This window comes from Anopheles coluzzii, chromosome 2 (assembly GCF_943734685.1).
Source record: "Anopheles coluzzii chromosome 2, AcolN3, whole genome shotgun sequence".
Classification (NCBI taxonomy): Eukaryota; Metazoa; Arthropoda; class Insecta; order Diptera; family Culicidae; genus Anopheles; species Anopheles coluzzii.
The window spans coordinates 106,233,335-106,257,680 of record NC_064670.1 but is presented as its reverse complement, the minus strand read 5'-3'; the positions used below and the strand labels follow the sequence as shown (position 1 = coordinate 106,257,680).

Here is a 24,346-nt window from a genome sequence, read left to right as displayed (position 1 = left end):
GGGGGGAGCCGTTGACAGACGATAAAACAAAATCGATGAAAATGGGGCCGACCCGGCAAGCAGAGAGAAATGGATGAAAGCCTGAGCTGATGAGATTTGTGACTTGAAGAGCTTATGTACTCCGTTGAGATTTTTTTGCATTAAAACAGGCAAAACTTTAGTTTTTTGTGACAATAAATTTTAATTTTTTGAGAAAATATTGTATTTGATTTGAAAATTAGATTTTTTAACGACTTTTTTCTCGATATTTTGATTGTTGCTTGATTGATATTAATACATATATTTTGCTTATGCATTGACAACATAAACTAAAAATTTTCCCGAGTGTGTTTTTTTTTGTTATTTTCAAAATGAAGAATTAAATTCAAATCATACAACTGTCAACTATATCGATGACAGCCCAAGGTGTGTTTATTAAGGAGGTGAATTGTTAGCGCGTTTTCCGGGCGCCATCATTGAGTATTGTTATGTCAAATCGCATACAATTTTCTATACCCCCCTCCAGCCCTCCCCGATTTTAATACCAGAGCCCCCAGTATTGTTATGTCAAGTCGTGAAATGTCAATTTGCTCTGAAGCAATTCACCTCCTAATATCCATACACCTTGTGACAGCCACCCGTTCTGTCAACTTTGTTCGACGGGTAGCTCGCTCGATGACAGCTCACATCGTTGAAGCGCGGGCACCGGCATTTGGTCGTTGTTTACAACGGATTCCCGTAGCAAAAAGGGGGCAGATGCGAAAAGCAAGAAGAAGCTTCCATTTTCTTACCAACCGCAGAGTTACGCTGCTTTCGCGTGTGTGTAGTTTCGTGTGGAAAAGTTACTAAAACCGGTGCCGACAAGAACGTTCGCGATTTGGGGGACCCGCTTCTTCCGGCCGCGTGTGTAGTGCTGAGCGTAGCGTAAAAATGAAACCACCATCCTGGCTGGGGCTGACGCTCGCCCTGGTGCTGGTGCTTTTGACGACCACCACGCGCTCGGCATCCGGCACCAAGCTGAACTATCCGCGTGTTTTACTACCGATTTTCGATCACATTTCCGTCAACTTCACGCTTGAGGTGGTCGAGAAGGGATGCTTCAAGTGGTAAGTGGCGCGTCATCATAACTCCTAACCTTGAAAGTGATACCTTCCCCCGCCAAGGGTAACCGGTTGGCTGTGGCGGTGGACAGCGGACCGGCAGTGACCTCACAGCGGGGTAAACAAACCAAAGTACTCTCGTTGGTGTGGGGAAGAGTACGCCGTCTGGCTATGATGTCAGCGGAGGTGAAATTAGCATATTACCGCACAAGCGACTCATGCTCCTCTTCTTCTTCTCTCCTTCTTTCGTGGTGGCATCTATTTTTAGGACTTCGTCACGGCTTGATCTAATCCAAATCACACCCTCCTACGATGACGTCGATGAGGATTGCTCGTACCGCGTGGTGGTGACGGTGATTAACAAGGAAAAGCGTCGCAACACTGCCATCGTGCTGGCGGAAGATCTAGTTACCGGGGAGGTGCTGCGCTGCGATGTCATACTGGACGTGATCGATCAGCTGGGCGTGCTGACGACGACCCGCGAACTCTACCTAGAGGAGGCACCGGAAACGTTCGAGCTGTGGGCGCAGGATGCGCAGGGCAACGCGTTTACCACGCTCGAGGGCATTGAGTTCCACTGGCAGATTGCTTCCCACCGGTCGCACGAATCGCGCCACGGCGGGGCAGGTGACAGCAGCTGGAGCCAGGTGTTACGGTTTCTTACCTTTTCCGAGAGCAAGTTCCACGTGGTACCGCGTGCAATTGAACGACTGGAGGCGGCCGGTGTGCAAGGGTATATGGTGCTGCTGGAGGGCATCAATACCGGTTCGGCACGGGTTACCGCCCGACTGCCGCATGGCGAGTACTCGCACGTCCCGCCGGTGGACGTGAACATCATGGTGCTGGCCAACCTGATCCTCAACCCGAGTGATGTGTACATCCTGCCGGGCGATACGATCGAGTTCAAGGTGTTGCAGTTGAAGCAGGGCAAGCTGCACGAAATTGCCCTCAACAGTCAGTACTATCTGGAGATTGAGGACGAAACGTACGCCAGCATGAGCGGTAATGCGGCCAAGGGGCTGAAGGTGGGCCGTACCTTTGTGCTGCTGCGCGATCGTAACGTGCCGCACGATGCGCTGGCCGGGAATGATGAGGCAAACTCGAAAGCGACGCTGCCGAAGGCATCGCTCACCGTGGTGGATCCGATGAAGCTGACCATTAACCTGTTGCCGCACTACAACTGGGTGACGGTTGAGGGTGAAAGTCACGAGATTGCACTGAACCTGTTCACGCACGATGATCACCAGATAACGCTGGGAGCTAAGTACAAGATCCAGTCCACGTTTGACGAGTCGCTGTTCTATCCGATCCGAGTTACTGCCAACGGGAGCAGCATCTTTGGTGAAACGATCGCAACGGGTAGCAGTCCAGTGGCGGGCAAGTTTGAAAAGGTGAGTTACAACCTGGGTTTGTTTAGAATATAAAGGTAGTTTGGTTGGGATACAGTAGGGGCAGTAGTCCCTAGAATGTTCTATCAAAGATTACTTGGACTACATTTCAAAGCGATAAATATGAAAAATTGGCCATTCAAACTAGTGATGGTTAAAGTTGGAAAAAACCCGGAGCTGACTCCGATTCAAATTCCAAATTTTTTGAACCTACTCCGGAATGTAGGTCTGTCCAGCGTTATCCGGAGCTGTTTGTAATCGTCTGGAGTTGTTCGGAGTTATTCGGGGTTGTCCGAAGTTGTCCGTAATCGGAGTCATCCGGAGTCATCCGGAGTTGTCCGCAATTGGAGTCGTCCGGAGTTATCCGGAGTCATCCGGAGTCGTTCGGAGTCATCCAGAGTCATCCGGAGTCATCTAAAGGCATCCGGAGTTTTTCGTATTCGTACGGAATCATCCGGAGTCATCCGGAGTCATCCGGAGTCATGCAGAGTCGTCCGAAGTCATCAGGAGTTCACCGAGGTTGTCCAGAGTGTTCCGTATTCGGAGTCGTCCGGAGTTGTCCGAAGTCATCCGAGGAGTCCGCCGGAGTTATCCGTAGTCATCCGGAGTCGTTCGAAGTCATCAGGAGTCCGCCGGGGTTGTTCAGAGTGGTCCGTAGTAGGAGTCGTCCGAAGGCATCCGGAGTTGTCCGAAGTCATCCGGAGTTGTCCGAAGTCATCCGGAGTCATTTGGAGTCATCCGGAGTCGTGCGGAGTCGTCCGGAGTCGTCCAGAGTCGTCCGGAGTCGTTCGCAGTGATTCGGAGTCGGGTAGAGACGGATGTTGTAATGTGTTTCTGGTCAGGCATTTGATCTCCGACTCCAACTTTTGCTGACTCTAGTTTACTCAAACCGCTATTCTTAGAAGGAACTCGGACCGACTCCGGACGACTTTGACTCAGGACAACTGCGACTACGGACGGAACTAGTGGTTCAGATTTTTTCGGATCGGGATTGTGGGTTCGCTCCAAAGAGCACACCACTAATATACATACATTTCATACAAAATCCTCAGCAACCATTTCTCTCCTGCAGTCAATTTCCATAGAAACCTCCAGCCATCATGGCGACCAAAATCAGTGCCATTAATTCACACTAAAATTTGGTCTTCTCTTCTTCTACATTCTCCACAGCTTTCGGCAAAGGCGGAACTAGTTGTGTACAAGCGGTTGGCGATCAACCCACCGGAGGTAATTCTCCCCTTCGATCCGAACCTGCGCCGCCAGAAGCTCCAATTCACTGCAACCGGTGGCGATGGTTCCTACAGCTGGTCGTCGCAGGACTCGAACGTTGTGGCCATTTCCCAAACCGGGCTGGCCGAGGCAAGACTCGATCAGATCAAAGGCGTCACCGATTTGGTGAGCGACACGGAGCTCGCCAAAGTAACGCAGGTAAAGGTGGCCATGTCCAGGAACGTACGCATCTACGTCACAGCGCAGGTAATGTTCCTGCCCCCGATAAAGCTCGAAGTCGTGCGGTACAACTTCGAAACGGTGCTGAAAGATTACGTCCGCCTGCACGTCGGCCTGTGGGCACGCTACAACGGAACGCTGAAACCGTTCACCTCGTGCGAGAACCTACACTTTGAGCTGGAGTTTAGCAATCCAATCTTCATGACGGAGGCACAATCGTCGAGCGAAGATGAGGAACCGCTGGCGGACGGTGCCTGTCGGATACTATACCTCCGCTCGACGATGGTGGGACAGACGAGTTTGAAGATAACGTACCGGTACTTTGACAAGCTGCTAAGCGATCACGTGAGCTTGAACGTGTTCGAACCGCTGTCGATTGAGAATCCGATCGAGAACGAGGTCGTGCTGCCGATTGGCGCTTCGCGCAACCTTTTCTACTACAACGGGCCGGAGCGGCTGTTCAACTCGGAGGCGGAACTGCAGCGCCAGCTGCTGTACGACGAGAAGGCGCTGGAAGTGACGGAGGTTGGCAGTGGGTTCTCGAAGGACAAGCACATCCTGCGCGCGCTGTGCAGGAAGCTGGGTGATTATGAGCTTAAGCTGGAGGTGTTTAATACGCTCAACGCGCCGAATGTGGTCCCGTACGTGACGCAGTACGTGACGAAGGTGTACTGTGTGAAGCCGCGCTTTGTGAACCTAATCACGACGGACAAGGTGAAGACGGGCTGTCCGCTCGAGCGCCGCAACTCCATGATGCACGTCAAGACGGCGGACAATGCGGAGCAGATGATGATCGACATCGAGGTGCTGGATGTGCAGAACCGTAAGCTGGCGAACATTTCTTCTTTGCTGTTGGAGTGGAAGTTTGCGTCGGTTGATACGCAGTCCGCTTCCGGGACGACGGTTGGAGCTGGGGAAATGGCGCTAGCGCTGAGCTACGACCACAAGACGGAGGTGGAACGGTTGGAGGGCGTGGAGATTCCTGGACGCGATTATCTTGTGCTGAATTTGCCGCGCGATCTCGAGGCAAGCTTGAAGGTGAAAACCATCGTCACGGATTACCGCGCGGAAGTGCTGAAACGGTACGCAATCAAGCCCGAAAGTCCTCCGTTTGGGGTGCAGAAGAAGGCAGGAGCGCCGCTCGTGAAGCCCACCATCGAGAACGAGCTTAACTTTGTGTCGGTGAACCGTACGCTGCTGCCGTACGATCGATTGACGCTGTTCCTCACGTCCGATGCGGTCGAGCGCATCAAGGTGGCCCAGGGCAGCGGATTTTACGACATTAAAGCGTCCGAGGCGGGCATCGTGTCGGCCCAGTTCGATGGCACCACGCGCCAGATCGTGATCAGCCCGCGCAAGATCGGCGAGGTGAAGCTGGAAATAACGGACCAGTGTCTCGCGACGGAAGCGAGCTTCCTGCACGTATCGGTGGTGACGGTCGGGCGCGTGACGCTGCTGACGCCGGATCGGGTCGAAAAGACGAAAAAGATTGAAGCGATCGCGCGGCTGTACGATAGCAACGATCGGTTGCTCGAGCTGAAGCGCGACCGGCTCGAAATGTACGAGCTGCGGACGGAGGTGTACAATCCGGCGGTGCTGAATCTGGCCCTGGGCAGCCAGTCGCAGCTGGGCGTAGGCGAGGTGCGCTACATCGTGACGGGCATGGAGCTGGGCGAGACCAAGTTTAGCGTTAGCGCGGGAAGTGGCAAGGAAATGGTTACGAGCGCACCGGCCCCGGTACAGGTGTTCCCGCCGCTGATGCTGCTGCCACGCAATGCGACCATCCTGGTGGGAAGTACGCTGCAAATCTATTCCAAGGGAGGACCATCGCCGGACACGAACATAGTTTACAGCGTGCAGAACATGGATGTGATTGGTAAGATTTGAAATTCCAACTGTACTAGCAATCTCTTCCTGAAATCTAATTGGAATTCCGATCAATTTATTTGCAGACGTTGAATCCAACATCGCCAGCGGGCTTAAGGTCGGCCGCTCGAAGGTTACGGGCCGCTGCGTGGGCGTCAATCCGACCACCGGTGCGCAATTCGTTTTCTCCGAGGACACCATCACGATACAGGTCATTCCGCTGGATGCGATCGAGCTGCGCACGCCGCTGAAACGCATCCAGGCCGGCGCGACGATGCCCGCGTACGTGTGGGCCGTACCGAACATCTCGCCGCTCGTGCTCGGCACCGTGCCGAGCGTGCAGATCCGCTGGTCAACCGACCACGCGGACATTCTCGATGTGCGCGGCGTGTTCCAGGACGTGGGCGTCGAGTATCTGGACCGTGATGCGATTGCAATGCGCGTGAAGGCGCTCGCCCCGGGTCGGGCCACGCTGCACGTAACGCTCGTAACGCCGGGCGGACTGAAGCTAACCGCCAAAACGGACGTGACCGTGTTCCGCACACTGGAGCTGGTCGCACCGAAATCGATCCGGTACGATTCGATACTGCTGCCGCCGCGCGGCTCAATACAGCTGAAAGCAAACCTGGACGATGCCGTGTACCAGCTGGACGGTGAGGACGGTACTGCCAGCGGTGTGCTGCAGGTATCGCGCGACGGACTGGTTAGGACGGGGGATACACCGGGCCGGGTGCAGGTTGTTGCCTCGTCCCAGGACCAATCGCTGACGATCCCGCTCGAGGTGAAGCAGGTGCACTACATCATGGCCTCGCTGCAGCCGGGCATGGCGAAGCTGAAGCGCATCGAAAGCAGCATCCCGCAGGGGTTAAGCCTCTCGCTGAAGGTGTCGCTGCACGACAGCCTTGGCAACGAGTTTTCGCACGGGCTGGAGGACGTGTCCGTGCTGAAGCACAAGCTGTCGAAGCGGGGCAATGTGCTGATCAGCACCGGCAGCAACTACAGCGTGGCGGTTGAGCTGATTCGTGAAACTTCCGACATGATGGTGGTTGCGTTGCGCGACCAGACGGGTGTCCGATTCGGGGAGGATTTCCTCAAGCTGGTAGTGGGCGATGAGACGAGCGGATTGGCCTTCCCCGGCAGGGGTGTGTTTGCCGTTGGCGATGTGGTGTGCTTCAGCTCGCCGTTGCTCAGCTCGGATGCGCGCTGGAGCAGCTCCGATGAAGCGTTGGTGAAGATCGACGCGAAGACGGGCGTCGCTCAGGTGCTTGCCAGCTCGGCCAGTACCGGTGGGACGGGTTCCGACGGGACGGTAACGATTCGTCACGGCGATCGCCGGCACGGTGGGATTTCGTTCAGCGTGGACGTGCTGGAAGCGGATCGGATTGAGTTTTTCAAAAGCTACGACATTTTCAATGGGCAGTCGTACCGCGGGCATCTGGTGATCAAGAACCACCTGCAGATGGACAAGCTGGTGAACGTGATTGCGATGAATGTGTCCACTTGTCGGGAGCAGGTGGAGCGTTCGTACGCGGGGCTGTTCTCGTGTAAGCTCGTCGTGCGCCAGGGAATGCCGGAGCTGTTGAAGCACTTCAAGGTGGCACCGGGTTACGATGCTACGATCGGGGCGTACAGTTGCAACATTGAGCTGCTGACCACGCTGGACGATGTGGCGAATCTGATCAAGGCGAACGAGTACACGCTGGAGCTGGAGGTGCGGCTGCTAGCGTCCGGCCTGACCGACACATCCACGCTCAAGATGGTACCGGCGGTACGGATCGAACCGGAAGCGATCGCGGTAGAGCAGATCAACAAGCAAAGCCTGATGATTGCTGGGCTCGATCGGGTGCTGCAAAAGGTGGAGGTAACGTCGACGGATCCGGCCGTACTTGCGATCCGGCCGCAGCAGAAGCAGCCCGGCCTGCTCGAGTACCGGTTGGAGCTGCTGGACAACTACAAGGAGGAGTGGGCTGATAGTTTGGCAGTGCTGGTTAACTCACCGCTAACGCAGCAGAGTGTGAGGGTAAGTGCCGACATGGTGTTTGATGGAGAAGGAAAAAAGAACTTCTAATTAAAGGTTTTCGTTTTTTTTTTTCGTTTTCGTTTAGGTTCCAATCAATTCACCGATGGCACCGAGAAAGTGTGGCACCCAACCGTTCACCAGTGCGCCCGATTTGTTGGTAAACTATGTGAGCAACTTCGGGCTGCTAATTTCCGCTGTGACGGTGCTTGCTGCGACAGTCTGGGGTAAGGTGTTGGGCGTGTAGGCGCCTGCCGTCTTTGGACAGTTAAATTATGTATCATGTGCTAAGTCATCTAATAAGAGCGTGGATGAACGGTTCAGGGCTGGTGGAGAAACGGTGGTTGTTCACCTTCCCATCCGACTAGTGATGGAAAAAATGAAGTTTTTGTTGGAATCGATTTCGGATAGTAGGTCTGCAATCAGTTTCCGGAAACGGCTCCAGAATCTGAATCGGCTTCAGAATCGGAATCGGCTCCAGAATCGGAATCGGCTCCGGAATTGGAATCGGATCCGGAATTGGTTCCGCAATAGGAATCGGTTCCGGAATCGAAACCGTCTCCGGAATTGAAATCGACTTCGAAACGGAGTCGGTTTCGGCATCTCCATAAGAAAAGGCGGTAGAGTCCAATGATAGCCGCAAAGAATCAAAATTTACTTAATTAATTTAATAATTTTATTTCGCTACTGAAACTTCTTATCTCAATTCAAGAACTAATTCTCATTCCGGAGCTAATTCCATTTCTGGAGTCAATCCTGATTCAATTCGATTCCGATTCCGGAGCCAAATCTGATTCCGGAGCCGATACCGATTCCTGAATCGATACCAGATCGTCGGAGTTGGAATCGATACCGTAGCCGACTTCGAAATCGGCTCCGGAATCGATTTCGGAATCTGCTCCGAAATCGACTCCGGAATCAGAATCGGTTCCAGCATCGGATTCGGCTCTGGAATTGATTTCGAACATGGAATTGGAATCGGGTAGGTCCGATTCCGAGCTCCCACCACTACATCCCATCCCAACAACCGAACGGCGACACCATTAATTACTTGGACACGGGTGGGGAACCAGTGGCTAATTTCTTAACCAAACTCTTTCCCATTTTCTTTCCCTCACAGTCGTTGTGTTCTGCTTCCCCCAGCGCCAGAAGCCGGCCGCGAACGGAAATGGTACGTGTTGCAAAAACAAATCATTCGCGCTTCCTCTGGACTTCCGGAGGTCGCCGCCGGAACAAAACCGAACCGAAAGCTGCTGCTCGAAAGCTTCCGCAGGTTTCGTTTTGTTCGGCGCGACCGTATATATTCTCTTTCTTCTTCTTTGTAAGCGTTTTCCAATTTTACACAACCGTTAACCTAACCGTTGGCTTTTTCTTCTTCTACTTTTCCTCAACCCTTCTCGCTCGCTCGGGCGGATTCTTTTTCGTCTACAGTGCACTCGCCATTTAAAAATGAGCACAATTTATCATCCTACGATAATAGGATAAGCGGCAGTCCATTTGCTAGTCCATTAGAGAAGCGCGGCAGTAATCTACAGTCATCGTCACCGTTCGCCGGCGGTAGCCCCGGCCAGAGCTTCGGCAGTTCGCAAGGTAAGCCACCATTCCTCGTGTTTGTAGGTGTGCTTGCTAGTGGTGGTGGTGGTCGTTTTACCAACGTTCTTTCATCCCCATTTTATGCCACTTCCTCTCCTTGCTGGGGAGCTTTATACCTGCATGAACACCCTTTTTTTACATTCTTATCATTTGAAGGGAATATTTTGCTGTGTTTGGATAATATTAGGTTTAAGAACCCTGTGTAGATTTATTGCTGTTTTGCTTTAGCTTTTCTTTGCATTTGCATCAACCAAAAAACCCACTTCTACAACAACTTCAACACCTTTCCAACCACCCTTTTTACGTAAAAGATGTCTGAGGATGCATTTAATCCGATTACCTTTTTCTTTTTTTTGTTTGGAGATCGGGGGGCCGCCGGAGTGGGGGAATAAATTAGTCAAAGCATGGATCGTTAGTGGGTGCGCTATGGGGCATGTCGTAGCAGCAAAAAAAAGCGAATTACACCAAATCTGGCCAAAAAATATTCACGATTTCCATGCGCAAATCCTTTCACTATCCCATCCATTCCATTAGGTGTGTGGTGCTAATTGTTATTTCGTCCTTTGAGCTTTTTTCTTGAAAACTCCTTCCTCTCCTCCCATGTTGTGTGGGCCGCTCCGTGCGATGAAGAATTATGTTTTGTTCTGTTGTTTTTAAACGTCTTTTGTTGTTGGAGCTGGTTTTTTTTGCTTTTCAGTAAGGTTGTTTGTTTTGCTCGAGCTCTGCTGTTGGGGGGTGTTCATTAAATTATATTCACGATAAGGTTCGCGCACGCTCTCTCTCTCTCTCTTTCTCGTCGTGCCGGCTTGTCTTGTACATGCCCCGAAGGGTGTGTTGAAAATTGAATACAGAAAATTATTGCACCGGCAACAAAACAAAAGGGCAAAACAACAAGCCGGCCCCTGCCCACAGGTAATCAGAGGGAATGGTCTTCAACGGTCCATTTTTTCACCCGGATTCGGCCGCGGATCAGCAGGGGCGGAAGTGTGTGTGTGTGCGCGAAGTAATACCAGACGAACAAAAAGGGGGCGGAAACGAGAAAATATGTCCGGCCCGAAAACGAGCATTTAAGGAAGTGTGCCAACCCATATTTCGTACACTATCCACCACCATTCCCGTTTCATTGCACCAGACGCTCGCGCTCGCTCGGTACGGATTTTGGGGGCGGTTATTTTTTTGGGGTCATAATTTCTTCCCACCTCCCTGCACTCCAGTGCTATGCACTTTCTCGCCCTTGTCACGGGGCTTCAGCGCACGATCGCGAAATTATTCCCGCCGACAGGGGCGATAAGAGGAACCCCATTCTAGCGAGTGTTAAAAAGAAGCTTTCAAAAACGAGCTTTCGACCACCTTTTTTCTCTCTGTTCAGTATTACGGACATGGATTGTGGATGTCCCCGGGAGAGTGGATGATGGGGCATGAAAAATGAATGCTATATTTTCCGCTCACTCCAACTCCTATCTCCCTCTCCAGGCAGGTTCATTGTGGCTGGTACTTTACGGGGTTTGTGCGGGGTTGTAAAATAAAACGAAGCATAAATTAAAATGTTTCCCCCAGTCCTTTCACACACACACACACACACTGTCGCGCTTGATCGTGATGGTGGTGATGGTCTGGTAATAATTGTGGTCAGCTCAGCTCAGTACAGTCGGCGTTTGCTCTGCGGAGGCGTTAACATACGGGGAACCGATGTCTCTTTCCACTGCCAACCAGACTAAACCGTCGTTATTCTTTTTTTATTTTATTAATCCTTTTACAGCTCTTCCTCCCCAGCTGGAATTTGATTTGCCGTACAACAGGGGGGGTGTCGGTAGCCTGGAAAGTGAGTGCGCGCGCGAGTGTGTTTGATGCTGTCCTTACAGGCGCACCAAATTACAACCGACCGAGTTGATTGCATGCTTGACAAATTCATAAACGAGCATTTATTTGATTACGGAAAGGGGTGTTGTTTAACTACTCCTCCTGATGGGGGGGAGGGAGCTGGTGAGGCAGGTGAATTGGTCAGGATGTGGCATACGATCGTTTGTTCGTTTTTTGTTGTGTGTTTCAGTGTCCCATTTAGCACCTAAAATTTAATAAGGGTGATTTGAAATTTAACTAAAGCGCCTGAGAGGCACAATTCCCTATCTCTCTTTCTCTCTCTCTCTCTCTTGCTGCTCTTTGTTTTATTGAACGTGTTGTTGCCCTTCCTGGAAGCTTTCTTATATTTTGCAAATAGCAAGGGAGATAATTTGTTTACTATCATGCACATCAATCAACAAGCGCAGGGGACGAAAACATGCCAATGAGAGGAGGTTGCGGGAAATTGGCCGAGCAAGTAAACACATCCTGTATCGCCTTAGGGGTGCAGCGGGATGGTTAATATGATGAAAACACTTTGTTTTTTAACTTCACTTTACAGTTGTTATTTTGCAAACAGCACTATGTGGCAAACAGTCTGCTGCTGCTGCGCTCCGTTGATGGTCGCCCGAGGCGTCCGGCGTTGGATGATCAAAGCTTTTCGGCAGCGCACACCGCGGCGGTGTGTTGTTTAAGAACGTGTTTTAAGGAACTTCTAGCATACAAACAAAAAATATTGAAGATTCATTTAATCACTGTTCTGCTATCGACCGTTGGAATGAGTACGCGTGAGTTGCTGTAGAACCACCAACTTACCATGCCCAGCCCAGTCGACTGGGCAATTGTTTTTGCTGCCTGCCTCGGTGCCTGTTTTCTGTTTCGTTATTTATGGGTGTGTTTGTTTGCACTACACAGTGTGTGTGTGTGTGTGTGTGTGTGTGTGTTATGTTTGGCGCATACCTATTGCGTGTGTGAAAATTGTTTCAATGCGTTTGCGACATCAGCCATCCCACTTCCCGATGATGGCACGTGTTAGCAAAGGCTTCCGTTAGTTTGCATGGGCAGTGATTTTTTGTCATTTATGTTTCGTTTACATTTGAATTTCAAATGCGCATGTATGTAGCGTGTGTGTTGCGTACTGCCTGCGGCTAAGGGGAAGGATATGGGTACCCGTACACGAGTGCGTGCGTGCGTGCCTGCGTGCGTTGCCTTTGGTTTTGGTTAGTTGTTATGGAGGGAGAGAGTGTGTGTGTGCATTTGTTTGTTATTTTTTGTCGTTTACCTTACCTTTTCTTGTAAAACGTTACAAGAAGGAAGATGGGGCAATACGGACATAATAGGAATAGGTTTTTTGGTTGTTATATGAAGATTTTTAATCATACAATTTTTCTTGGTGCTGTTCGGACGACATCTCCTAGAGTAGTTAGACAAGTAGTGGGTTAAAAAAGTGTGCTGAAGGTGGGGAATCATCTCTCTAAGCATTGTCCTCTCGGACTACTCCAACAACTTGGTTTAACCGTTATGATGATTGGTTCTTTAATATTTGTGATATTTCTAAAGAAATTGTAGAATGACTTCTCCAAATCCCAATGACTCCTCCAAGAGTAGATTCTAATTCTAGTTCGGTTGCTAGTAGTTATTGGTTGGTTGTGTTTTGATTTGTTTATTAGAGATATATGTTGTGGCCTTCACTTTTATCTACCATTCAATCAATAAATCATCTTCTGCTCGAAGAACATACATTGTAATTAGAATTAGAATTAAACTTGTTTAAACAATAGTGATGGGAAAAATGACGTTTTCGTCGAAATCGATTCCAGCTAGCTCCGACGTTTTCTGGAATCGATTCCGGATAGTAGGTCCGGAATCAGTTCCGGGAATTGATTCCAGAATCGGCTCCGGAATTGGTTCCAGAATCGGCTCCGGAATCGGAATTCGCTCCGAAATTGGTTCCGGAATTAGCTTCGGAATCGAAATCGGCTCCGCAATTGGCTCCGGATTGGCTCCGGAATCAGAATCGGAATCGATTGCGAAACGGATCTCGAAACGGAATTTCCATAAGAATAGGCGATTGGGTCAAATGATGCTACGTATTGATAGTCGCAAAGAATCAAAATTTATTTATAAATGATCCATTCCCATGGATATTTCCGGACTAATTTCGCGTCTGAAACTTCTTATTTCAATTAAAGAAAAGATTCTAATTCCGGAGCTAGTTCCATTTCTGGAGTCAATCCTGATTCCGTTACCGGAGTACATTGCGATTTCCAAGTTGATTCTGATTCCGGAGAGAACTCCGGGATCGGCTCCGGTGTCAACTCCGGGATCGGCTCCGGTGGCAACTCCAGAATAGGCCTTCGAGTCAACTCTGGAATCGGCTCCCAAGTCAACTCCGGAGATGGCTCCGGAATCGACTCCGGGATCGACTCCGGAATTGACTCCGGATTCGGAATCGATTCTAGCATCGGAATCGGCTCCGGAATTGATTCTGAACACGGAATCGGAATCGGGCAGGTCCGATTCCGAGCTACCACCACTACTAGACAACCTTAGAAGTTGTAACATACCTTTAGAACTTATTTCTCCGGCATTGACTGCCATGTATACGTTACGGTAGACTGAAAACTACAGCGTCTTTGCCATCAGAAAATACATCCTCATCGAATAATTCAACGTGTTACGGCAACATGGGCTAGCGGTCCTCAAATCATTTGGTTCCATTTCCGACATGTAATCTGACATGGTTCTCCATCCGGTCTGTTAGACAACATTTAGTACACACTGTGCTGATCAATTGATTGACATTGAGCCCAAAAAATTATGAAAGCACAGGTGGTTGAATTTTCAAACCGTTCAACATTTAATGGAACTTATAAAGCTATCATAAATTTTGGGGACAGACCAATTTGATGCACGTGCCTACCACAAACCAGCCACATCTCAGCTTTTGCTGATTAGGGCCAACCTGTGTAGAGTCATTGAGCTGATTCAAGGAACCTTTGTGGCGAGCTGCAATCATTTTGGAATGAGACTGGTAAAATACAAGATTGAACAATTACCTTCTAGTCCTTATCGCACCGTCCATGTCCATATTTTACTTGCTATAATGTGGAAGGAATTTCAGCAAACAGGTTCTGGGCCTCTTTCGTTGTGACGTCAACGACTATGAATAGAAACGTTGCAATTTGGTCTATTTTTGGAAAACTTCGACCATACAGTTGACAGTGGTCTTGCAACAACTGTGTCCTTCGCTCATAATAGTAACCAACCGGCCCCTTCGTTCCCTACACACACTCTGCGCGAGCTCCACCCCAAACATCCTCTTTAAGCTTGGTACACAATTGGTGCCTCATGAATTGAGAAGAAAAGGTGGGAAAAGTCATAGCAGCAGCCCAGCCGGTAGCAGTACCAGGCCACCAGCACAGCACCAACCGGGCAGGCAAAAGTGACAAAGGCACAGGAAGTGTATTTTGTCCTTCCTGTTACGTGACACATCGTTGATATATTTAGCATTCAGAGACATTTCCTCAAAAAAAGGGAAACGATTCCGCAACACCCTCTTACACAGAGTGTCGGTTGGTGGCGGTGCGGCGGCTTTTCTTGCTCTCGTAAAAGCCAAAGTAAAGTGCTTCGCGATGGGAAGGTGATTTCCTTTCCCCGTAGTTAAAAGTTGGCACTGGCCATGTATTTTTTTGTTGCTGTGCCCCTCTTTTCGTTTCGTGTCCCCTTCGTTCGATTCAACGCCACCTTGCCTTTTGAGAAATCTACATATTTCATTTCGTTTGTTGACGTTTCGCTGATATGTGGTCGCGGAAATCGCAGAAGTTTTCGTTGCGCGTCTGTGGTGGAGGAGGATTCCCCTGTTTGGATTCTAGGGATGAGAGGGAAAGCTTGAAAGCTTTGGCTTTTCATTGGTGCGGGAAGCGCCCTTATCGGAGGGCGGCCTAAAACGGAATGTCAGCAACAAAACGCGCAAGCAAGGTTGATTGTTGTGAAAGGTCCTTTCAAGTACATCGTATTCGGTGAACGGTTCGTTTCTCTGTGTGCGTACATTGTAGATGATTAAGTAGTCGATCGCGCGGTTGGTGCGTTCCAAGTGTGCACCAAAGCTGTACACTATAATGGGAGAAAAGAGGGTGGCTGGCGTCAAGTTCTAGCATTGTGCCGTCGAATGCGCGTACGATTCGTTTTGAGGGGTCCTGGTCCCGATGTGTACTTCCGCAGTGTTCTTCTGACATTCCAGCGAGGCGGTGGGGAGACCTGCCAGGGCTGATTTACGGCACACGGCCCTTGCTGCTTTGCCGTAGTTTGCGGTAAAGTTTGATTGATTGGATTTTGATGACACACGGTTACACCTTCCGGGAAAGCGTGAAAGCGTTTTGCTATTGTTGTGCGGTTTGCTCGCAGCAAACTCCCCCTTTACTATGGCCCTATTTGTATATACACACAGAGACACGTACCACTTTACACAGCGCGCGCCCGTGTGATTGCGTGCGAAAACGGGAAACTGAGATTTATGCCAACAGGATATGGGTGTGTGTGTGTGTGTATGTGCCGTTTTATTCAATTGCTTTGTTGGGTCTCTGCCGGTTTGCCCCTTGACGATGGGTGCAGTGGTGGTTCTTTTGGAACCTTGAAGTCAAAAAAAACAGGTTCCTTTTCTTCCTCTCTTCCGTTAACGTTTAAAGTAGCAAGAGAGGGCTTCATTTAAATTTGATTTAACCGTACAGTTGACCTCGGTGTGGTGAAGCACAAAGGAAAAGGTAATGAAAATTAATTGTTTTCTACTGTTTCAAGGAGAGCAACAAAAAAAAACAGCTTTAAGGCGAAAAACACCCTTATTTGTAACTGTGTTTAAAGGAAATTAAAGAAAAATTTCTTATTTGTGTGTGCTTGGTATTTTTAGAATCGTTTTACGATCGCGCAAAGATTTATGAGATTCGGAGGAACGTCCATTGGCGACCAATTGGCCGTTTTCATGTGAGCGGTACGGTCACATATTCGAATTAAAGTCACGTTGTGTGTTGTGCGAGCGTCGTAAAATGTGTGCAGGGCGATTGGTGCCATAATTTCACTCCAAGTACCATAATAAGTGCGCATTAGGCAGGCCTGTAACGATGGACCAGGGTTCCAGTGTCCCAGAGAACGCACCGTATAGGCGACTAATGGCAAATGCGGTTGTCGTTCCTTACAGAGAAGCTTGCGAGTACAGTGGAACAAGATTTAAACAGCGCGCACACACACGCCCTGAATGCTTAAAGTCTGCTGTTTCGCTGGCGCTCGAGCACCCGGGCATGCTGAGATTAGATGTTGCAGTAGTGTACTGCTTCTTCGCATTCAACATTCATCTCCAGGCGCTTCCAAAGCAAACTCGAGCAACGCGCAAGCACGGCTAAGGTGTGCTCACGTTAATCCAAGGCCACCTTAGGATTGTCTGGCTGGTGTGTGGATGTGTTTTCCGCTTGCCTAAGCCACGATAGTCTCGCGGGGTGTATGGTGGCTTTTGCCTCGCCATGTAAGGTGAGCTTTGTCGACGTACAAACACACATACGTATCGAGCGTGTGCCGTGTGCGTGCCGAAGCATTCGGCAAGCATCAAACACCGGCTGGCTACAGGACGGGTGAAGCTGTGCAGCAGAAAATATTTACTCGCTTCAATTTATTTTCTAAACCAAACAACAAACATACAAACACACTCACGTGGCTTCCATGCGGCTCTCGGCGCGCGCGTTGGTGGAGATTCATCTTTTCGTGGTACAGAACTTACCAGCCGGCTCTTACACACGGCGCTTTGCACTGAGGTACTGTGGATGGGAGGAGGGACAGTATCCTTAAAATCCGAGAGACCTCAATTCTTTAGTGGAACTGTTGTGGGGCAGGGGGATGGTGGAGAAAATCAGTACACCGCGGTTGTGTTTGTCAAACACTTTGGTTTCCCTGCCAGCCAGTCTCGTTACGGCAAGGGGAAGTTTGTACGATATCCTTGCATATGTGTGGGTGCTCAAATTTCGAGTAATTGATTTTTTGACGAAAAAGTCAAACCCCCCGCGCACAGCGATGCTGTTCCTTTTGGGCCGGCTATTGGATTTACAAAATGGTGGAAAGGTTTCGCAAGAGGAAAGATTCGCTTAAAATTCGAGTGTACTAGCAGAATTGAAGCATGTTGAAGCGGATACTACATCAGAATGCAATTCAGAATCATTGGGAATTCTCAGCCTCTATGCCCTTAAACACAGACTGATCGTTAAGCAAAGATGGGTAAGATCGTGCAGCTTTGCTCGTTGCCTAGGAATTTACGTAGATACTTGATTTGATAAAAGCTCTTAGAGTTCATCCTTAAATTACGTAATGATCTTATATGTTTAGTGTAGTGGCGGGAGCTCGGAATCGGACCCAACCGATTCCGATGCTGGAATCGAATTCGATTCCGTAGCCGATTCCCAAGTTCCGCAATCAGAATCAGCTCCAGAATCAGAATCGGTTCCAGAATCGGAATTGACCTGGGAAGCGCAATTTGCCCTGGTAATGGAATCAAAATTGACTCCAGAAATGGAATTAGCTCCGGAATGAGAAGTTCTTGTATTGAAATAAGAAGTCTCAGAAGCGAAATCAGTCCGAGAATCTCCATCAGAATTAATAGTTTACAAGTAAATTTTGATTCTTTGCGGTTATTAATACGTAACATCATTGGACCCAAACGCCTATTCTTATGGATATGCCAAAACCCACTCCGTTTCGAAGCCGATTCTGATTTCGGAGCCAATTATGATTCCGGTGCCGATTTCGATTCCAGAACCGATTCCGATTCCGGAGCCGATTCCGGAGACGATTCTGGAGCTGATTCCGGACCTACTATCCGGAATCGATTCCAGAAAACTTTGGAGCAAGTCGGAATCGAGGGTCGAGGAGGTTTTCAAACTGTAAATTATTTAGAGAACATAATTCCTCTGCTATGTGTATGTGTTACAGTAGACGTAGAGTTGATGTAAATTTTCAGTGACGTAATTTATGGGCGCTTGATTTTGCACCTGAGAGATCAACCGACAACTAACAAACCTGCACGATGTAATTGCAAACAAATTAGCTTGGACTAGTCTACTTAGAGCCTAATTGTTTGATTAAATTTATAAATGCATCTTGTAATTAATTCATAAACCCGCTATTTGCTTGCCACCTATAACCTTGTATATACTATACGTCATCATGTATCGCTTTAAATTTTGGATTTGCTTACATCGCTTGTGTCATATAATTTTAGGTAGTTCCTTAAGCACGCATTGCTGAGAATCCATCGAACGCATTACATTTAGAACAATTTTAATATGAAACGTAATGAACCTTTTTTTTTTTGTTCTGTTAATCCTCTGTAGGCAATCTAAGTCACGATTTCAATACCAGCGGTACCTCGCACGGCTCACCGATCTACGGTGATGCGACCATAATATCGCCCCAGAAGCGGGTCAACCGACGTTACCTGTAAATAGAATGTAGGATGCAGAATGAAGGGCAGAGGAGACGAGCGGAATGTTCCAACAAAACCAACTTTCGGGTATATGAGTACGCGCCCCCCGTGGATGGTGGTAGTAAGGAAGAGCGGGGCATTTACCCGCGATGCGCAGACCAAACTGACTTTTCCAACAGCTGAAGTTAGTTACTGTTAATAAGCTTTCTTTTTATGTTGTGGTTTAAATGTTTTAGGAAGGCGTTTGATTATCTTTTAATTAATTCCCGAAGTTTGCTTTTGTGTTTTTTTTTTGCCATTTGAACTAAAATTTCGTCTTTGATTAGAAAATTGAACTTTCATTTACTGATTTACTTTTCAAAACTTTCCAATCCCATTACATGCTGCTAAATCAGGATACGTTTTACCTCACGAATATTAGTACATGATTCAGTTCTATTTAGAAGACAATCGACAATCGATACTGTTAACTTTATTAGTTTTACAACCATTTTGGTTGGATGCATTTCTTTCTGCGGAACCCTTGTCCCGCTTTCTATTATCCGGTGGTTGCTGTGCTGTGAATTAGAGCAGCTCGATAATTTGTGTGTGTGTGTGCGCGTGTGACTTAAGTTAAGTTTTGAGTTTGAATTCAATTCCCTTAGAATACTGTTCCGTCAGAGAGGAAGAAAACTAGACGAATGAATTAGGCGCAGGTGTCGATTACATTACAACGGACTGAACATATACCGAACACGGCTCTATGTGTACATACTACGGACTCTTGTTTAGGTTAGGGAAAGAGAGAAAAAAAAGAAAGAAACTAATAAAAAATTCAGTGAAACAACTCGAAATGTGTCTCAGAACTTTATCGTGTACGCGGCCTTTTACAATCGTGCCCGTTCCGTTACCGGGCACCCCGGTAATGAAGGGTTTTGTGAGAGAACTAGCAATAGATAAATAGATCAATAGCGCGGCCTTGCTTGGTTTTGATTGTGGCGTTTGTGGCACAAACATCGCTTTAAAAACATCGTAGAGCGTCCTTGCAGCAGGCCCAACTATCTTCCGGCTCCGGTTCCGGTACACCCATCAGGCAGGCGCGCACACCTTCCTCTATCGCCAGCTCCACGTTGCGGTAATCCTTCGCCGAGCACTCCACGAACGAGTTGGCGTTTATTGCGCGCTTCAACCGGTCGCCCTCCCCCGTCGACACTTCGTTGTTTTTCCCTTTGCGGTTGTCCAGCTTGGTGCCTGTTGCGAATGTGGCATGGAAGTAAGCAGAAATCAGCATATTTCTGTGGGTTTTTGGGAGGGTAATGAGTGTGAGTGGTTGCATCTTACCGAGCAGCACGATTGGGACGGGCGGGTTAGTTTTGATCTCCGGGATCCATTTTGTGGACGCATTCTCGAACGACACCCTGTTGTCGATGCTGTAGCACAGGAGGAAACAATCGGCCTGCGGGGGAAATAGTTTATTTACAGAGAGGATAAATTCTATTGCTCACGCGCCATATGTGTCGTTTGAGACATGCTGAAAGAAACACTGCAATAAAACAATCATACAGAGCTTTTTTTCTGTATAAAAATAGAAAGCAAATGTTAAACACCATGAAAATGGTGTTTCTCAAGTCGTCGAAAATTGGGTGCTACCATATGTGGGAGTGCATCATCGTGCTACACTGGTGTAGCACACAGCACACAGATCAAAGGGATGGTAGAGCGCGTTATGAGAACACTCAAACTGGGAAATTGCCGTGAACTGTGCAAGCAGCAGACGGGAGGCGGTGAATGGCATTGGTGTGAATTGGTATGCTGGATGAAACGACGGCGGACGGAAGGCAGGAGGGTAGCAACTCTATGCGGCAACAGCACTCAGAGATATCAGTGCAACTTTTGCTTTGTAATATCAGATTCTCGGTATTGCAATCGTCTAAGTACGTTTGCCTGCAGAACAAAATTCTCTTTAGTACAGAGCTCTAGTGAAAACAGTTCTAGAGTATAAGTGGATTATCTTTACTTATGCTGTCTCTGTTGCATCTCGCATACTAAAATAACAACTACAAATGTTAGATGGTTGCGTGACAGCAAAGGCTGGTTTGATAAATAGTAATACAGTAAAACGTTGATTATCCGGGGGTGGATTAACCGGTGGGCGGCTTAACCGTGCGCATAAATGTGACAGCTGCTCAAACGTACGGCGAACATTTGCAGCGATAGTCAAGTGGGCAACCAGTTTTTTGTGTCGTTTTTGTTCATGAACAGTTATTAAACCTATAGTTATTGATTAAAATAATATTCTACTGACGATTAATCGATTGATTCAAAGTGAATTAATCATAAAACTACCCAATTGACATTTTCGAGCACGAATTATCGGGAATTCGAGCAAATTCCCTTAAACTGGAGCCTTAAACTTCCCTTAAACTGCGCCAGTTTAAGGGAATTGAGAAAAAAGTCCTTTTAAATCAACTGTGATGCGGCTATTTCGATACTTTCTTCTAGATTCGCTCGGAAATGATGTTTCCTATCGTTATAGTTGGTCATGTGCCCATTTTATACTTAAATAATACCGATTTTTTATTGAATAACGTCACTCAAAATTAGCTAGGCATCGTCCATCGATTGAGGAACGTCTAATTTACGAACACACCAAATCTTGGCGCTAGCAACACACTTGATCACACACAAATCCACAATTTCAAGCGTATCGAGTACTAATCGAGCTGATATGGGAAACAATTTCGAGCAAATGTCACTTGGGTAGTGAATTTTATAATTTTTATATGAATTTGACATTTGTTGGACCATTATCCGTGCAAATCGATTAACCGACAACCGTCCGGTCCCGAGCTGCCCGGATAATCGACGTTCTACTGTATTGATAACTAGTGATTATTGATTCCAGTGTGTAATTATATTTAAAAATGAAAACTAATTGTTAAAATGCTAATTATTGCATTTTTTCCCCATATTGACATTTGGTCAAGGTTGTTATGCTAATAATACAGTAAAATGAATACCAAAAACGTTAAATGTTTATATACCACGATAGCTTTGAACATCTTTGAATCCTCATTTAATCTCTCGTAGCATAGACACTTGTCATTGCGAGGTTCTGTAATCGTAACGTAATGGATAATGCCTCAGTCTCCATACCCATGGACATTTGATATCTATTGGATTGAATTTCGGAACTCTTCTTTTGATCTTATTGTTTTAGATTGGCATACCATAATCGTGTTATTATCATTAATATGGCTCATTATTACCAATATGATTTTTGGTAACTTCTTTAAAACACAAATATAACTCCACCGAAGAGCTGCCACGGTACACATTGCTTGGATTGATTAGAAATGTCTCCAATCATTCCGAATCTAAAAACCGAATCCAAATCATCTTTCTCGCAATCAAACGCACTGCCCAACATTGGCCAATTTTGCTGTTGATTGCACCCGGCAATCTTGTAAAATGCCCCAAACCAACTCACCCGTTTGTAAAACTGCTGCCTGATTTTGTCGTACTCCTCCTGGCCGGCCGTATCGTGCAGCTGTATGGTGTACTTCTGCCCATCGAGTATCATTTCAATTGATTCCTTATCGTATCTGTTCTTTTTGTTTGTTGTTGTTCGTCCGGCGGTAAACGTCGATTGTCACGTTACGAGGAGGTAAAGAGAGAGAGAGAGAGCGAGAAAGGCAAATGCGCAATCGAACGATGCGGTTAAAACCGACGGGCAAAGGGGGAAGGAAGGGGCAAAGGGGTTTGTTGCCATACTTACATCGTCGGTTCGTAGAAGTTTTTGAATGACTTATCCGTGTAGGCGTGCAGCAGGCAGGTCTTGCCGACCGCACCATCCCCGACGACGACGATGTTGAATATCCGGGTGGTCATCGTTCCGTCGTAGGCCCACTAACACGTGGCTTCGTCTAGGACTATCTTCGCTTTCCTGCTCACAAATTACGAACCACCTCAGGGGGTAAGATCTCACTTCACGTGAATTCACAGCGCTTATTTATTTGCTAATACTACACACGGTGTGGCTGCTCGCAACGCAAACCGTGTACCTATCGCGCTCAGCTAAGCGGTCTTTCCGGTCGACCGGATTCCGGAAAGCTCCGAGGGAAGTTGGGTGGGAGTGGACACACTATTGCTACCTGTTAGTAGCCGGTTTGCAAAGTGCAACTAGCAAGCTAGCACCAGAAGCACCGACGACGACGCAACATTGAAACTCGCACTCGGCTTTAGACGGTAATGTACGGAAATTTGCCCATCTTTCCGTTATCGACGGCTGCTAAACACTGACCCAAACGGTACCGACCGGCTCACTTCCTGCCAGGGGCAAAGACAACCTTCTCGCTTATCTTTGCAGGCTCATGATGTATGGTGGAAGTGGAGGAATTTGGATGGCGTGGGTACTGCACGGTGCGGGTGAAGGTATCTTCACGAACTCACCAACATTCATACGCGGCTCGTTGCAGCTGACGGTGACTAATGTGGAGAACTCGGCGTGTGGAACAGGGCCAGCAATGGAGAGGCGGGCCAGAGGGCTGGTGGCAACCCTTTTACCTGGGATCTAATCGAGTGGTTCCGTGATAAGCGGGCGAAGGAAACAGTGACAACAAACAACATCGCACCTTCCTGTGTCTCACTTGCAAGGCATGCCGGTCGTATAAATATCGTTATGCATCGATGCGTAGGTAGAGGTGAAACTGCACCACGGCCAGTGAGTGACCGACCCAACCGGGAGTGTATTTGTGCACACGCCGGTCCGGGAGGGCTACGTTTGATGTCGGTGTTGGTTACATTTTGTGATAAGCGATAAGAAATGGTGTGCCGGTGATGGAGGGGGAAGTATCGACAAAGTTATGCACAGTGCTGTGCGCGAGTTTTGCCGATTGGAGAGTGGGAATTCAATCCGATATTGTTTATTTTTTTGAGTTTTTATTGGGGAATTGTACCAGGTCTAATAATTATATAAATTTTTATTTAAAGTACGATAATTAGGAACTGTTGGCGTTAGTTTTAAATGCTTTTTATTTCCCTTTGAATGGAACTTTTGGTACTTTCAGACTGTTATTAACTATTGGTTTTTATATTTTTGTGCGATTGTTGATTATGAGATTAAATTAATATTTCTTCACATCTCTTGGAAGTCTGTTACATAGCAGCTGGATGGCAGCAATCATTTTATCTGCTTGTATTTTATTAATTATTGTATGTATGCTTTGCAATGATTTAGGACAGTTTTGTTTACACATACAATACTTGACCTAATTACAAAAAATAGCTATATAAGCTTTAAGGTATTTTAATTTTTTTAGGAGGACACTAGTTCATTCCTTAAATATTAACCTTTCTCGTCATCAATGACGTCAGAAAACAAACTTTAGTCCCACACTGTATTACCTCTGCACACTGCTACATTGGCGAAAACTTGTAAGTTACTTCTTTAGCTCTCCAAAGAGCGCCATTCAAACGGGCAATGAGGAGTTGCGTGCATTTGATCAAACGGCTCAAGTATGGAGCAATTCGAACGCAAGTCTCCTCGTTGAGCTTAGTATGTTACTCGGGGTTCACCAATCGAGGTGAGTTTAACCGGCCTCAAGCTGCAGAACACCGTCCTGTGTGGTCACCGTTTCACACGCGGATCAACTCGTTCGATGGCCCTTATTAA

At 47.8% G+C, this 24,346-nt stretch overlaps 2 protein-coding genes across 2 annotated transcripts; one reads left to right on the top strand and one right to left on the bottom strand.

Annotated features, from left to right (window-relative positions):
- The first annotated feature begins 637 nt into the window (after window positions 1–637).
- On the top strand, window positions 638–19,526 carry LOC120947630 (nuclear pore membrane glycoprotein 210). Its single transcript, XM_040363121.2, has 8 exons — window positions 638–1,085; window positions 1,348–2,470; window positions 3,638–5,792; window positions 5,869–7,802; window positions 7,888–8,026; window positions 8,920–8,970; window positions 9,231–9,389; window positions 18,602–19,526. The coding sequence occupies exons 1-8, from the start codon at window positions 910–912 to the stop codon at window positions 18,709–18,711; spliced, it is 5,847 nt and encodes a 1,948-aa protein (XP_040219055.2). The 5' UTR covers window positions 638–909; the 3' UTR covers window positions 18,712–19,526.
- LOC120947632 (ras-like GTP-binding protein RhoL) lies at window positions 19,507–23,273 on the bottom strand. The gene is made up of 4 exons (XM_040363124.2): window positions 22,451–23,273; window positions 22,163–22,277; window positions 20,014–20,128; window positions 19,507–19,923 (listed from the first exon to the last, which is right to left on the bottom strand). Exons 1-4 carry the CDS (start codon window positions 22,561–22,563, stop codon window positions 19,694–19,696), a joined length of 573 nt encoding a protein of 190 aa, XP_040219058.1. The 5' UTR covers window positions 22,564–23,273; the 3' UTR covers window positions 19,507–19,693.
- Between the last annotated feature and the right edge of the window lie 1,073 nt (window positions 23,274–24,346).

What these genes read in the sequence shown, in the direction of transcription:
- LOC120947630 (XM_040363121.2), top strand. Translation starts at nt 910, where the DNA reads ATGAAACCACCATCCTGGCTGGGGCTGACGCTCGCCCTGGTGCTGGTG. An exon ending in TGGCGGGCAAGTTTGAAAAG is followed by an intron (nt 2,471 to 3,637) that starts GTGAGTTACAAC and finishes CATTCTCCACAG; the next exon opens with CTTTCGGCAAAGGCGGAACT. An exon ending in GAGCTTCGGCAGTTCGCAAG is followed by an intron (nt 9,390 to 18,601) that starts GTAAGCCACCAT and finishes AATCCTCTGTAG; the next exon opens with GCAATCTAAGTCACGATTTC.
- LOC120947632 (XM_040363124.2), bottom strand. Translation starts at nt 22,563, where the DNA reads ATGACCACCCGGATATTCAACATCGTCGTCGTCGGGGATGGTGCGGTC. An exon ending in AACTTCTACGAACCGACGAT is followed by an intron (nt 22,278 to 22,450) that starts GTAAGTATGGCA and finishes CAAAAAGAACAG; the next exon opens with ATACGATAAGGAATCAATTG. An exon ending in CGTCCCAATCGTGCTGCTCG is followed by an intron (nt 19,924 to 20,013) that starts GTAAGATGCAAC and finishes CATTCGCAACAG; the next exon opens with GCACCAAGCTGGACAACCGC.